The sequence below is a fragment of the Stegastes partitus genome, unplaced genomic scaffold (genome assembly GCF_000690725.1).
Source record: "Stegastes partitus isolate 25-593 unplaced genomic scaffold, Stegastes_partitus-1.0.2 Scaffold20, whole genome shotgun sequence".
In the NCBI taxonomy this organism is placed as follows: Eukaryota; Metazoa; Chordata; class Actinopteri; family Pomacentridae; genus Stegastes; species Stegastes partitus.
The window spans coordinates 441069-454808 of NW_007577751.1; the positions used below are offsets into that span (position 1 = coordinate 441069).

General features: G+C 41.2%; 1 protein-coding gene across 1 annotated transcript in view; it reads left to right on the forward strand.

The window, feature by feature from the left end:
- Positions 1–13740, forward strand: part of magi3a (membrane associated guanylate kinase, WW and PDZ domain containing 3a) — a 136311-nt gene that overhangs the window by 81893 nt on the left and 40678 nt on the right. Inside the window, exons 2-3 of the mRNA XM_008293288.1 lie at positions 3765–3881; positions 12024–12143. Of these exons, the coding sequence (XP_008291510.1) occupies positions 3765–3881; positions 12024–12143 (237 nt within the window). The remainder of the gene's footprint in view (positions 1–3764; positions 3882–12023; positions 12144–13740) is intronic.

The following is a 13740-nucleotide window of genomic DNA, read 5'->3' on the forward strand; positions in this document are numbered from 1 at the left end:
TCTACTTTTGGGTTTGTAAGTGGCAAACCATAAACACAGGCAAATAGAAACGTACATGTCACACAGCTTTTATTCTATAGATGGCAAAGAATATAAAATTCAGTTCTGACATGCTGAGGGTTTGGACTCAGAATGCAGAGCAAAGGATTTCTTTCCCGGCATATTTTACAAACTTCTGACTCCATGCTCCTTCCAGGGTTGGTTAGTTTGTTTTTTATTTTCTTAAACAATTTACTGTTATTATACAGATTTTCCCTGTTTTGTTAAAGTACAGACAATATGAAGTAAAATCAGACAAAAAAATCACAGTGTATATGTTCACTTTTCTAAACAAAACCAACCCAAATCAGGTGAAAAAATATCAATTTTAAACATATTTGCTGTTATTTTCACAATTTCTATGGATTTTGAAAGTCAGAGTTTAGTGTGTTTTTTAGCCAACTGCGATGCACTTGTTGTAATTCTGAAAAAATATATAAAATATCACCACGTGTTTCTCAGAAAATTAACTATTTATCTGTATCTTATCTACCTATTGGTATGTTTTGTGTCCTCGCTGCGTCTCTCACTCATCTTGGAGGAGAACAACCTTTCCATCCACAGCCCTTCAAGAATCTGCAGGTCAAGATGATCACCCTTTCTGCCACTATGTGCATTATACGTATACATTCTGTTGACTATGACTAATGTGCTGCATTGATGTCAGACTTAGTGTTGATAACCTATACAGCACTTTCTCTCCTCTCCTCTCCTCTCCTCATCCATGCTGAACTAAGAGACAGCAGACAGGCAGAGAGGGGCTGCAGTGACAGTTAGATGCACACATCCTTGAGGCTTGCAATATGAGAGAAAACGAAAGGTTAAGTGGCTAGCAGTGGGAGAAAGAAAAAGGAGAGGTGCGGGGAGGGGCTGATAGCGATTCAGAAAGCGATCTCAAACATAGGTGTGACGAGCCCCGCGGGGACCTGCCGGGGCTGATGAATCTCCACCATCAGGGAGGCAAAGGCACAGAGACTGGGATGATGATGAAAGGGCAGCAGGACAGAGGCGTGGCGAGCTTCCACGTGTGTTCCCATGCATCATCATTACTCCTCTCCTCAAACATACCCCGCTCCCTCCCTCGCTTCCTTTGTTTCTAATAATTCTTCATCCTTGAACTTAAGCTCCCCTTTTTCTGCCCCCTCCCTGCTCCAGTATGAGAGAGTGTGTAACAGCCCGATGACAAGGCACAAAGGCTTCCATTGTGTCCCACATGCCTCGTACTACCAGCCTGGCAGGCCAGTGATGCGCTGCCTTGTAACCTAGCGGGAAGCTGAGAGTTGCCGCTGCCCTCCCCTTTCTCTCTCTCTCTCTCTCTCTCTCTGCCTCTGGAGATATAATGTAGCACGCTAACGCAACCTGACAGGCGGGCCACAAAGACTACCCTGTTAGAAACACTTGAGTGGGACTTTGCTTTGGGCAGGGGGAGGTGATTTGCATGTGTTTGTGTGTGTGTGTGTGTGTGTGTGAGAGAGTGAAAGACAGGGAGAGTGATTTTGTTGACCCAGTGGGGTGTCAACTCCGACGTGCAGGAGTCCCGTGGTAACAATTAGTACCCTTCGTTGTCCACACTGGAACCAACTGATCTCTCAAGGGGATGTGTGAATATGGATTCAGGATGGCATTTACTGAATGAAAACCCTGGCAGAGGCACCATCACTCTCCTTTAACATGCGAGGAGGACGGACCCAGTGGTAGGGGAGGGGATGTATATTCTTTGTGTGTAGTAGAATTTGGGGTTTTTTGTGTCTCATAGCTTCTGGGAACGTGGACCACAGGCTTGTGGCTTTTGAGTTGTGATGCATAGCCAGACTCAGCTTTTGTTTCCTTGACCCAAATTCCTGGCATTCATTGTACCAGTAGAAAGTCTATGGAGTTACATAATGGAGAGCCGTGCCTCTCTTTGCCCTGGCCCTCACTTGTACCTCTGCCATGCTGCAGTCACTGAACTGTTTCAACTTAAGTAAATCACCGGGCACACGCAGAGTGGCTAGAAGAACTCCAATATCACTACACAGCATTGCAGCATTTGAGTTTTGTTGCACACCCAGTAAGCGAGAGATTCGAAAATATTTTCAATTCCACGTCTTGACAGATTTCAAGGCAACATAATGCCGCCGATCTGCAGCCCCAGCGGTAGTTGTTTTATCCCCTTAGGGGCTGAATATGAATGAATTTAATTTACAATATTTTTGAATTAGCTTTTCATTCTCCCAGCGGCAGTCAAGTCTCTCCTTCAATACTTCCCGCTGAAAAAGTGGTGCCATAAAAACATACTGTTCAAGTTTCTGAGTAGGGCTCTTATGAAGTGTGGAATGCATGTTCCACACTTTAAAAATTTCATTACTTTCACCGTGGTAATGTTTCTCTTTGTTACTATGAAATATGCACTTTCTTTTTTTTTTTTTTAAATCGAAATTCTATCTGCCAATTTCTGCTGGTTTAAGCCCTCCATAGTGTGTCTGTATTGGTGATTAATTTTGAATGCGGTTGAAAAATATGTGAACTAAAAGCAAATCTACAATGACTTTGGAGTGTGCAGTTGATCAGTGAAGTACTAGACGTTAAGTGTCTGGCATGCTGTCTTGAAACTATGTAGTTTGACAAAATATTCATCAATAGATCAGCCAACAGCAGAATTAGTCTCAGGAAGCGGTATGTTACTGAATGACTGATTTCCTGCAGTAGCTTAATGCAGACCTTACTTGGAGTGTGTCATTATTCCCTGCCTGGCTTCTGCTTAACACTGATTTGTCAACGTTTCCTGATCTGGAGATCTTTAGAGCATCTTCTGCCAGACGCTGACAGAAAACATTAGCACTTTCTGCTCTTGTGGATCTGTATTTAAATCTGCATGAAAGAGAAAAAGCAGGCACGGAACACAGAACTCTGTTTTGATGAGGCACTTTGCAGGTATTATTGCAGCTGTAATAACTGTCAGAACAACTACCATATGATGTTTGATGTAGCACATCCTCGTGCTCACTGCCTCAGTCGACTGTGTTAGGCTAATTGTGCGCCCCCCTGCTAGGCAGTTTTAAGGAGAAAACGCCGGTTATTGATGCCCACAGTGTTACTGAAGGCATATTCAAAGCACATCCTGCATGTCCCCTTCTTGAGAAAGGAACTTCTGCTCCACACACAGCGGGAGTCCACACAGAGGAAGAGCGCGACGATGGCAAACACAAGGGATTTCTCTCTCTGTTTCTTCTTGCCCTCTTCATCTCGCTGTTTCCTCTCCATCACTCCGAGGAGAACAGAGAATCGGCTTCTTGAAAGTGTCTGTGCAGCCTCGACACTTCCTCAGACTTGGCTTGAACTGCGGTCGCTTCAGAGGAGAAACAGTTCTTAATGTTGTGGGGGTTTTTTTTTTTCCCTTTTTTGTCATGCATGCACGTGGAATTTAATGAAAGATGCCCAATTAATGTTTCGTCACATATGACAGTTTTAATATGTCATCTTTGCCACTTAGCACCCCAGCCTTCTCAGGCACAAATAATTGCTGTCCTGACAGGGACCTTGTTGATTTGTCACTTTTAGCAGGTGTTGTTGTCTGTTACAGGCTCGTGGTGTAGTTGGTTATAAATTTAAATTCCAGAATGTGTTTTTAATCGTCTCAAAATCAAATCATCAGAGTGGGTGTTTTGTAAATGAGGACCAAGCAGATGCCCTCGTCTGGGATTTAATTCTTGGACTGACCTGAATTTCTCTTTCCTCCCCTCCAGGCAAGGTGTTGAATACTGATTTGCGTCACTACCTCAGTCTGCAGTTTCAGAAGGGCTCCCTGGACCATAAGCTCCAGCAGGTGATCAGGGACAACCTGTACCTGCGCACCATTCCCTGTGAGTAGCTTCCACTGCCTTGGGCACCTCAGCCTCCTCTCTCTGTCTGGGTCTGCTTGTTGCCCTCTGAACTCCGCCAGATGGAGCCTGGTCTGTTCTCATCTGTAGCACTACATACTGCCATGCATTTTTCTCACCTGCTTATCCTGTGTTTTTTCTTAAAAAAAGAAGAAAAAAGTCCCTCTTTACCTGATTTACCCCGTTTCCTTCCCCCTCATCAGTTCACCAGTGTGACTTTCTACTGCAAAGCTTTCCTATTCTCTTCATAATCTCAGCATAATTAGCAAAGGCACCCAGTCTTGAGCCTAATGCAACTGCGATAGGTTCCGATAGGAAGTTCCAGCGTTATCTACCATTAGTAAAATATGTTTTAAGACTTCAGGGCTTGAACAAAAGAAGCTGCATTGGAATGGAGGGGAATAACACATTTTACAGAAATAAGTTTTGAGAGTGACTATATATGAAATATTGAATTAAAAGAGACACTTATTTTTCAGTTCCTGATTACCGACAGGCCTTGGTTATCTTATACTTTAAGGTGTGAAAGAGTAATGTTAAATTCCCTTCATTCTCTCCGTGCTTTGTACATTTGCTCCACTGCTCCTTTCAAAGTAGAAGAATAAGTAACCAGGACACAATGACTTTGTGTTTATACCCGAGTGATTTTAAAATGGACAACAAGGCCAACAGGCATAAATGAAAGAGCAGCTGCAATTCCCAAGGCTGCACAGCTGAGTTAAAGAAAATATATTTTTTGCCATTTATCACTGCTTCAGAAGGCTTTTATTATTTGTGTATCTCTCAGTTAGCATTTGGAAAGCTTTCTTATCTGACATTTTGCAGAGAAGGCAAGTTATTTTAAAAGGTATTTGAAGTTGCATTTAATGTCCACGTAACGTAGCGCTGATTAATTGGAGATAATCAGCTCGCATTTCTTTCTAATCTCGCAGTATAAACATGCCTGTTTGCTGTTATGGAAGTACATGAAATGACTTAGAGTTCAAAGCGCGAGGTCTCAGTGCTCGTCAACCAAGATAATAAAGAATGTAGAGTTAAGATCACTTAATCTCCCACATCTCAGACGTTGTGCCGAGTTTCCTCCCGTTATCTCAAAGATTATCGCAGTTATTAAAGCACTTACGGTGCACATCAGGTTCTGTTTCCACCCCATTCTGCACTTTAGGGAGTCATCATTGGAGTTACACACTGATCAGCTGAAACCACCTGATATTGTTTAGGTCCGACTTGTGTTGCAGAAACAGCTCTAACCCATTGGTCCAGAGACACTGTTCTGTCCTGTGGTGTCTGGCACCAGAACGTTGGTTGCAGATCCTTTGGGTCTTGTGGGTTGTGGGGTGGGGCCTCTGTTGCTCAGACTTGTCCCAACACATCCCATGACTGATAGACCAGATTGGGACCTGGGGAGTCAGGATGCCAAGTGTTTGGTTGACAGGAATGTTTAGATTGGTGGTACGTGTCAAAGTAACATCCTCATGAATGTCAGGACCCAGGTGGCTCCCAGCAGAGCATTGCATTGTCATGATGACCAGTGTTTTTCACCTCGCCAGTCAGTTCAGTCTAAGTAATGATGTTTAGATTCAAACACGATAAAAAAATATGCAACCGTTTGCATCAATGCGTTAGAGTTCAGACAACTTCTAATGAAATTATGTTCAACCAACAAACACGAAGTTGAAGGAAATAACTTTTCCTTTTCTATTAAAGATAATTTTAGTTACCACTTGTTTGATTAGCGGTAACAATAAAACAAGCTTTTATGCTGATTGCACGTGAATTATTTTAGAATATTTTTTTTCTTTTTTACCAGAGTTGTGAACACAAGTTATTAAGTTGACAACTGTTTAAACTTTGAAGATGCCTTGGTTAGATTTGAATTCATGTAGTTTTTAGGAAGAAACTAAGAAACTTTATTTTGAAATGTAGTTGTGTATTTTTTTTTTTTTTTTTAAAGATTTATTTTTGGACTTTTCCACCTTTAGTGATAGTTGAAAGTGAAAGATAGACAGAGAAACGTGGGGAGGAGAGTGGGGGAATGACATGCAGCAAATGAGCCACTGGCTGGAATCGAACCCGGGCTGCTGCATCGGGGACTATAGCCCCTGTGTATGGGTCGCCTGCCCTACCCGCTAAGCTATCCAGGTGCCCCAAAATGTAGTTGTGCATTTGAGCACACAAAAGTGACACTTTGAAATGTCCTTTTTGTTTTTGTATTGTAATGATCCCACCTACAGGCTGTCTAACACACTATCTTAACAGACTACATTTTTCAGGCATGTCATAGGGGAAGGAAATTGAAATCCTGAACTCATGGTAAGAAAAAATGTCATTAATTAACATAGAAATTTGAGTTTGAAGTACACACAATAGGGCTACAAGGTGGCGCAGTTGGTTAGCACTGTTGCCTCACAGCAAGAAGGTTGCCGGTTCGCGTCCCGGTCGGGCCACCGGAATCTTTCTGCGTGGAGTTTGCATGTTCTCCCCGTGCAGCGTGGGTTCTCTCCAGGTTCTCTGGCTTCCTCCCACAAGGTCCAGAAACATGTTGAGGTTAATTGGCGACTGTAAATTGCCCGTAGGTGTGAATGTGAGTGTGCTTGGTTGTCTGTCTGTAAGTGTGGCCCTGTGATAGACTGGTGACCTGTCCAGGGTGTCCCTGCCTTTCCCCTAAATCGGCTGGGATAGACTCCAGCCCCCCCGCAACCCTAGTGAGGATTAAGCGGTGTGTAGATAATGGATGGGTACACACAATATTAGGTTGATGCAGTTACTGACATTATTACGTCAAGGCAACTCATCAAAACAATATTTGCAACTTCAAAGGTTTGCCTAAATCAACAATTTTTTTCTTTCTTTTTTGGAACCATGCTTTTATTTAACTTGTGAGAACAGGTACCCTGAATTACTTTCTAGTGTAATGTTGTGGCCAGTCAGCGTAAAAACCTGTGTGCCATACATATCCCATGTGAGACATTGCAGTCTGGCTTCAGCTGCTCAGCATATGCCCCCTGTCCACTCTGCTCATTCAAGCCAGTACCAGTGCACTGAGCCACAGTGACCCTGTGAGGAGCCTAAATAGCCGCTGCAGCATGATGCCTGCGCTCATTACAGCAGCCCCAATAGCATCTCTGAGTGAGTGAGAGAAGCATGACTTCCCTCTTCCACCGCACACACACAGGGCTTCATTAAGAGTTGCTCTCGCCTCCTGCAGAAAGCGACAGGAGCTCAAGAGAGTGCCAGGGGTCCGGGTTGCCACAAAATCCTCTAAGCTTTGCTAAATTCCAACCTCCCAACCCTACTGCCAACTACCTCTCCCCTTCCCTGGGTATTCATATCCGTCACGGCACAGCAATCAGCTCCACTAGTCTCACTGCGAGATTTAAAAAAAATAAAATAAATAAAAAAATGAGGAAGAGTAGTGGAGAAAAAAAAAGGGTCCCCAGGTTTTCAATCAGAGCAATTTCATTTTTTTCAGAGAATTGAAGACACTCCTTTTAAGTGTTTAAGCAAGTGAGACAAAAGGCTATGAATATGCTGTTGCATCGATGTAACTGTCTTGTCTTACTACAGAGAAACAACTAATTGAAAGTATACATTTAATACAATATTAAACAAGATTTGTACTTGTGTTTGATTAAAAAAAAAAAAAAAAGTTTGCATTTCATCCACGAGTTTCATAAATGCAGCTCAGTCAGCTTCAAGAAATAAATAAAGGTATTACATGGTCAAGCTCTGCTGAAGATGAGCAAAACACCAGATACCAACCATCATTTGTATTGTGATGGACAATAGCATCTCCATATAGCTGAAGAATTGATCAAATAATATTTCAAACCTTTTCCAGATTTGTTTTAGGAATTTATAGTACCATTTCTTGTGTCTGTATGAAGTTCAAAACATCAGAAACACATATTGTGAGTCACATTATTCACATTGTCGTTATTAATGAAATATATATTATGTGGTCAGGTAAAATGCTGTATTTTAGTTTGTGTTGGCAAGTCATATTTTAAGACTATTATTGTTTGTGACAAATGCAAAAACTTTCTAGAACATAACAACACATCATTGTACTGGTAAACCTGTATCACTCTGAAGCCTTGAGTTTGGCATTTTGGTTGTTTCGGCATTGTTGTTTTTTTTGTTTTTACTGGTCATGATGATCTAGGAGTGGATCTGAAGGACAACTTGAGGACACTAGGGATGTCCATTAAGTAGTGACTTGTCATTTATAACAGTACCAAAAGTATACGCTGCTTTCTGGACCATAATTTTCTGAAAACACATCCTGCTGTATTGAAGACCACCTGAGGCTACGGATTGAGACCATAAACTCATTAGGAAAATGTTTGTGGAGGTAACACATCAAGTGAGAAGAAAGATCATTTTTCAATAGTCTCATATTAGTGATGCATGATATAAACATTTCTGGCTGATACCAATAAGACTTCTGATATTGTCGATAACCAATATTACCGATGTCGATATTCCATTTTTGTTCACATCGAAAAATGAGTATAAGTAAGCACTGTGAGAACATGAAAACTATTCATAAGAAGCCCATACCAAATTAGACCACATAGTCTTCTTTATTATGTGACAAAGGTATATCATATTTGAACATATTTGAACATATTTAACATTCAGGTCGAGGACCAATGAAGTAAAAACATCTGTGAAATAGCAGCAGTATCAAATGTAGAGACGAAGGCGCTAATGTTAGACAATCTTCAGTTTTTCACATCAACTATAGTTGTTCATCAGACTTATACTGATATATGGGAAAAAACGCTAATATCAGACGATTCCGATGTGGTCGCCGATATATCATGCATCCCTACTTTATATGCATATGGACTTTTTTATTGCCACCAAAGGAGTCGCCCCGTGCTGACCATTAGAAAGAATTCAGGTTAATGAATTGCTTTCACTCCTTAGGCCTTAATAGCAGCATCGCTCTTTTATATACACTATGGATGCAATGTATTATTGTTGAGCTCAATTTACTCTAGTTCACACTTTGGCACAAGTCTGCACAAATGCTTGTCTTTTTTATTTGTTGTAGTGTCAGCAGCATGAACTCCTGTAAATAAGGATGTGTATTCCCAACTATGAGATATTTAACTGGCTGCCTAAGCCAATCAGGATCAAGACGTTATAGTTGCGTTTACTATAATGTGCGAACACACCATGGCTTTTGTCGGTGCTCATGTTTTTCACTTTTTTTGTAGTCAGAAATGACAGATGCGCTTCTAAAACATTTTACTTAACTTTTATTTGTCTTATTAATAAGAATATGAAGGACAAGAAAACAGATTAGGGCAGAACAGTCACCGCTCTGAGGAAAATTCGCAATAGAGTCGCTGCTCCAGTAGAGGTTTTCCAGGCCCGTCTAAGTGGGATGAGACCCCAGGGAAGGCTGGGAACTCGCTGGAAGGACTACATATCTCAGCTGGCCTGGGAACACTTTGGGATCCCCCCAGGAAGAACTGGAAAATGTTTCCTGGGAGAAGGATGTTTTGAATGCCCAGCTAAGCCTGCTGAGCCTGATCGCTGGATAAATGGAGGGAAATGGATAGATGGATCTTTGTTAAAGTGAATTAGTGATGAATCCCCCTCATGCATGAATCATACATCAATAATAACCTAATTTTAGGCATGATCCATGGCAATGAAGATGTAGAAAAATAGAAACACACAGCAAAAATACCATATTGTCAGTATTTTAGAGACCCTCCCAAAAAGTTTCATGCTTTCAGGAGAGCTCAGGCTCTCTATGGCTGGGGAAAAGATCAATGTTGATACTTCCCTTAAGGTTAGAGGTCTGATTTATAATGAGATCATCAGACGTTAGAGCCATTATCTAACAGAAATTCTAATTAAGTTGAAGCTGGCACTGTCTGATTTAGTATCAGGCAAGATGATTTTACAAACGCTTATTCTGGTTTGCTTCTCTTTTTCTGTTTTGCTGCAATTAGCATCTTGTCGGTAAACACTTACCACTTGTCTTCTGGTGCTCCACAGAGTGGGTGTTCAACCTGCGAAAGGATGAAACACAGTCAACACGTCACACTGGAGAGCTAGATTTCCATGTTAAGCCCTGTAGACCTAGTAACTACTAATGCTCTTTGTGTTTTATTTGCTGTTTTGTTTCCACACCGTTGTTTCATCTCTTCAAAAAACAGACCTACATAATGGAAGTTACAACACCGTGCTGTTTTGCGGTAAAAAATTGGCAGTAAAATTCCTCATGTCTTTTCTTCAGAGCTGCTTATCCCAGCTCTCCTGCTCAGATGACGGCTAGATTTCTAGTTTTAACAGTCCTAGCAGTCTCCCTTTTCTTTCTGTAACTGAGGTGTAATCATACTCTCTCTCTCTCTCTCTCTCTCTCTCTCACAGCTGTCTAGTTGTGTAGACTAAAGAGGCGCTTTTCTTTGAGAATTCACCCATCTAGAAAGCCTCAGAGCGCGCTGCATCCACAGTGTTTGCTGCAGTAACCTTATTGTTTTTTGAAATTCCATCATCTTTTGCAGTCGTGTTGCACCAACCTCAGTTGATGAAATCACATTTACAAAGGTCCGTGAATTAAAACTGTGAGGGTGGGAAAACTGATCCGACTTGTCTCACAGTCTGCAGGTGAGGTAGCTGAATTAACAATAAAATGCTAAATAACGTTTCCCTATTCCTTCTTCCAGAACAAGCTCATATATCTTCCTTCTGTGGTTTCACTGGTCTCCTCTGATTGCTCTGTTTGACAGAATAAAAGATTGTCTTTGCAGCAGACTAAGCTGTTTCAGATGTGATGGCTCATACTGCAGTCAGGATGGATGTTGACACAGAAAGAAAATGAAGAATGGGGATAGGTTGCTACTAAATTCTGAGTTAAAATCCCTCGTGCCTGCAGTGCAGCCAGATAGCAGAGCAGTTTATCTGAGGTACTTTAAAAGGCCTGATTACATCTAAGATGATGGTAAGCAGAGTTGGCATGTTCGGGAGCGTAAAATGATTTTCATAACAATATGTTTTCGCTCTTAAAATTGAGAGCATCAGCAAGGCAGTTGCCGCAGATGCAGCAGATTACTGCTTAATGACTTTTAGCATTGCAGGAACTGGAAATGCTTTATAGAGCTTCAGCTTGAAATGGCAGTGTGTTTTGGGGGAAAAATTTAATTTGAAAAGAAGGGGAAAATGGGGGAGAAAAAAATAAACCGCTTGAACTGACCTTGACCATCGCCACTGGCAGAAAGGAGACAGCACACATGTCACGGATTTTTACTTCTTTGACCTTGGAGAGTTTAGCTTCGGTTTATGAACAAATCTTCCTTAATGTCGGAAACAAATGCAAAGGCTATAATCTGTATGTAGGCGGAAAGGACTTTGGTGGTGACGATGCTGTGGGGACATTCAATAATTTATGACTTAATTCTATGAGTTCCCAAATTGAGTCTTTGGTTTATTGTAAGAAGCGAGATCCAAGAAAAAGGTCTGGCTTAAGCGTTTTACTGTAGTAGCATTATGCGTGCTTGCTTTTACAGCACATTTATGTTTATTCATCCTATGCTGTCATATTGCCATGGGAACCAGGCTGTGTGTGGGATTTTGAGGTAAAACTGCTTTATGCATACGCAGCAAATATAAAAGTATTTATTCAACAAATATGCAGAATATCAATCGTGAACTTAAGACTTTTTTCTCTCCTGCTGAGTCTTTATTATTTATTGCATTAATGTCGTATTTGTGTCCCTTAAGAATTAAAGTGGTGCTCTAGCACAGTCAGAGTCAAAGTGTGCAATTAAAATCTTTGTTCCTTATCATCACGGACACTTCCTCTGTATTCTGACAGCTGTGCTGCTTTGTGGAGGATATATATATATATATATGTTGTTTTTTTTTTCTCTGTTTCATATTTGAATAATGAATTCATCGCTCTGCAGTCCCAGCTGTGTTGACTATTCATGATGTAGACACAGATTCTCCCCTGAGTGCTGTATTTGGACTTGAATCCCATCCCTGTGGGCATGTTGGATTCAGTGTCACTTCCAGCCTCCCCGCCCACCCTGGCATGGAATGGTGCATTGCACTTGTTTGGATCTTCCTTCTGTCTTAAACTTTTGTCGTTGTTGGCAGGTACCACTCGGCAGCCCAGAGAGGGGGAAGTTCCTGGAGTGGATTACAATTTCATCAGCGTGGGGGAGTTCCGAGATCTGGAAGAAAGTGGACTGCTGCTGGAGAGTGGCACCTATGACGGTATGTTCTCAAACACAACACAATGACACTGTAGAGCAGGGTGTAGAGATACAGTTGACTTTGGCAGAGGAAAAATAAGTTGAAAGTTAGTGTGTTATTACTATTATAGAGTTAATGTGGATTACACCCTGAAAAAACCTTTTCAGGACTGCACCTCAATGCTTTTAGAGTGTTAAAATGAAATTTGTCAAGCACCAAGTATTTAAAATTGTTCAGAATGAAAGTTGGCTTTAAAGGCTAGTCAGATTCCAACTTGCTTTCTGATAAGAAAATAAAATTTGCTGATTAAAAATCAGTGCTGTGCGCATTTCAGATTTATTCAAGTTGTTGTTTTTTGATGTTTTGTGTTTTTTTTGGTGAACCCCATTTGTTCATGCTGTTTCCACTTAGTTTTATTGGCTGGATTTTAGAGCTTGCACTTGTAGTGAACCAGGCTCCCGGAGCGGGAGGTTTCTTCCTTTTCAAAGGAAATTCTTTCTCTCCACTTTCACCAAGACTCTTTCTAAGAGAGAATCTTTGGATTCATCGGGTTTTCCATGTATAATTTTGTTGGCTATTACCCTGAATTACTTGAAATGTGCTGTATAAACAATGGTGACTACATGACTTCACTAGTCGGCTAATGTGGTCTGATACATTCTTCCATTTGAGTTCTTGTATATTTTGTGGTCACGCTAACAAACTAAGATAACTAAACAAGAAAGCACTGGGACTGGCAGGTAGCTTAGTTTGGGGACAACTTAATGACTGTCATCCTGTACCATTACCACAACTTGGAGACCCACGTTGACATCAAATTGTGGTGACAGAGAGCAGGTTATTCAACTTTTTATATTGTTTTTTTGTTAATTAAAGACATGTCAAAATATAAAGAACAGAATAGAATGCAGGGGATCTTTAGCAACTTCTCTGCACTTTCTGATGAATGAAGAAAAAATGCATTATCACATGCAAACTTGCACACGTGTTACCAAGGTTACCATTTGACCTTAGAGAAATTGGTCATTCACTGTAATCAGATGGCTTATGCAAATCTTAACCTATTAATCAGTGCTCAAACCACATGTCTGCCATGTGGTTTGAGACATGTGGTTGATCAGTTTTGCAGTCAAACCAAGAACAAACCATGTCTGAGTTCATTTTGAAGACATAGACTTCAGTTGCACTTTGCACCAACTTATAATAAACCAAATGGAAAAACACAGCAGATTGTATGAACTGCAGCAAAAGCACCAGAGTGCAATCCATATATCATTTGACTGATATTATCGCCCGGTATTGAACTGTCACAGGTACATCAGTTTCGGCATATGTGTTGTACGCCAATGTGAAGGCTTTCTTTTATAAAACAACACATAAAAAGATGCATGGGGTGATGTAGAAATGGTGTCATCAAACAGTTTGTCCAGCAGAGCACTTTACTGTTTACAACATATTCAGCACTGTCTGCAGCACATGTAGCACAGCAACAAACTTTGAGAGTCAGACTTTGTTTTCATGGTTAAGTTGCTAGCTAGTTTGTGAAATACTGTGCTGGAAGGGGGGCTGCAGGGTGGTGCAGTTGGTAGCACTGTTGCCTCGCAGCAAGAAGGTTGCC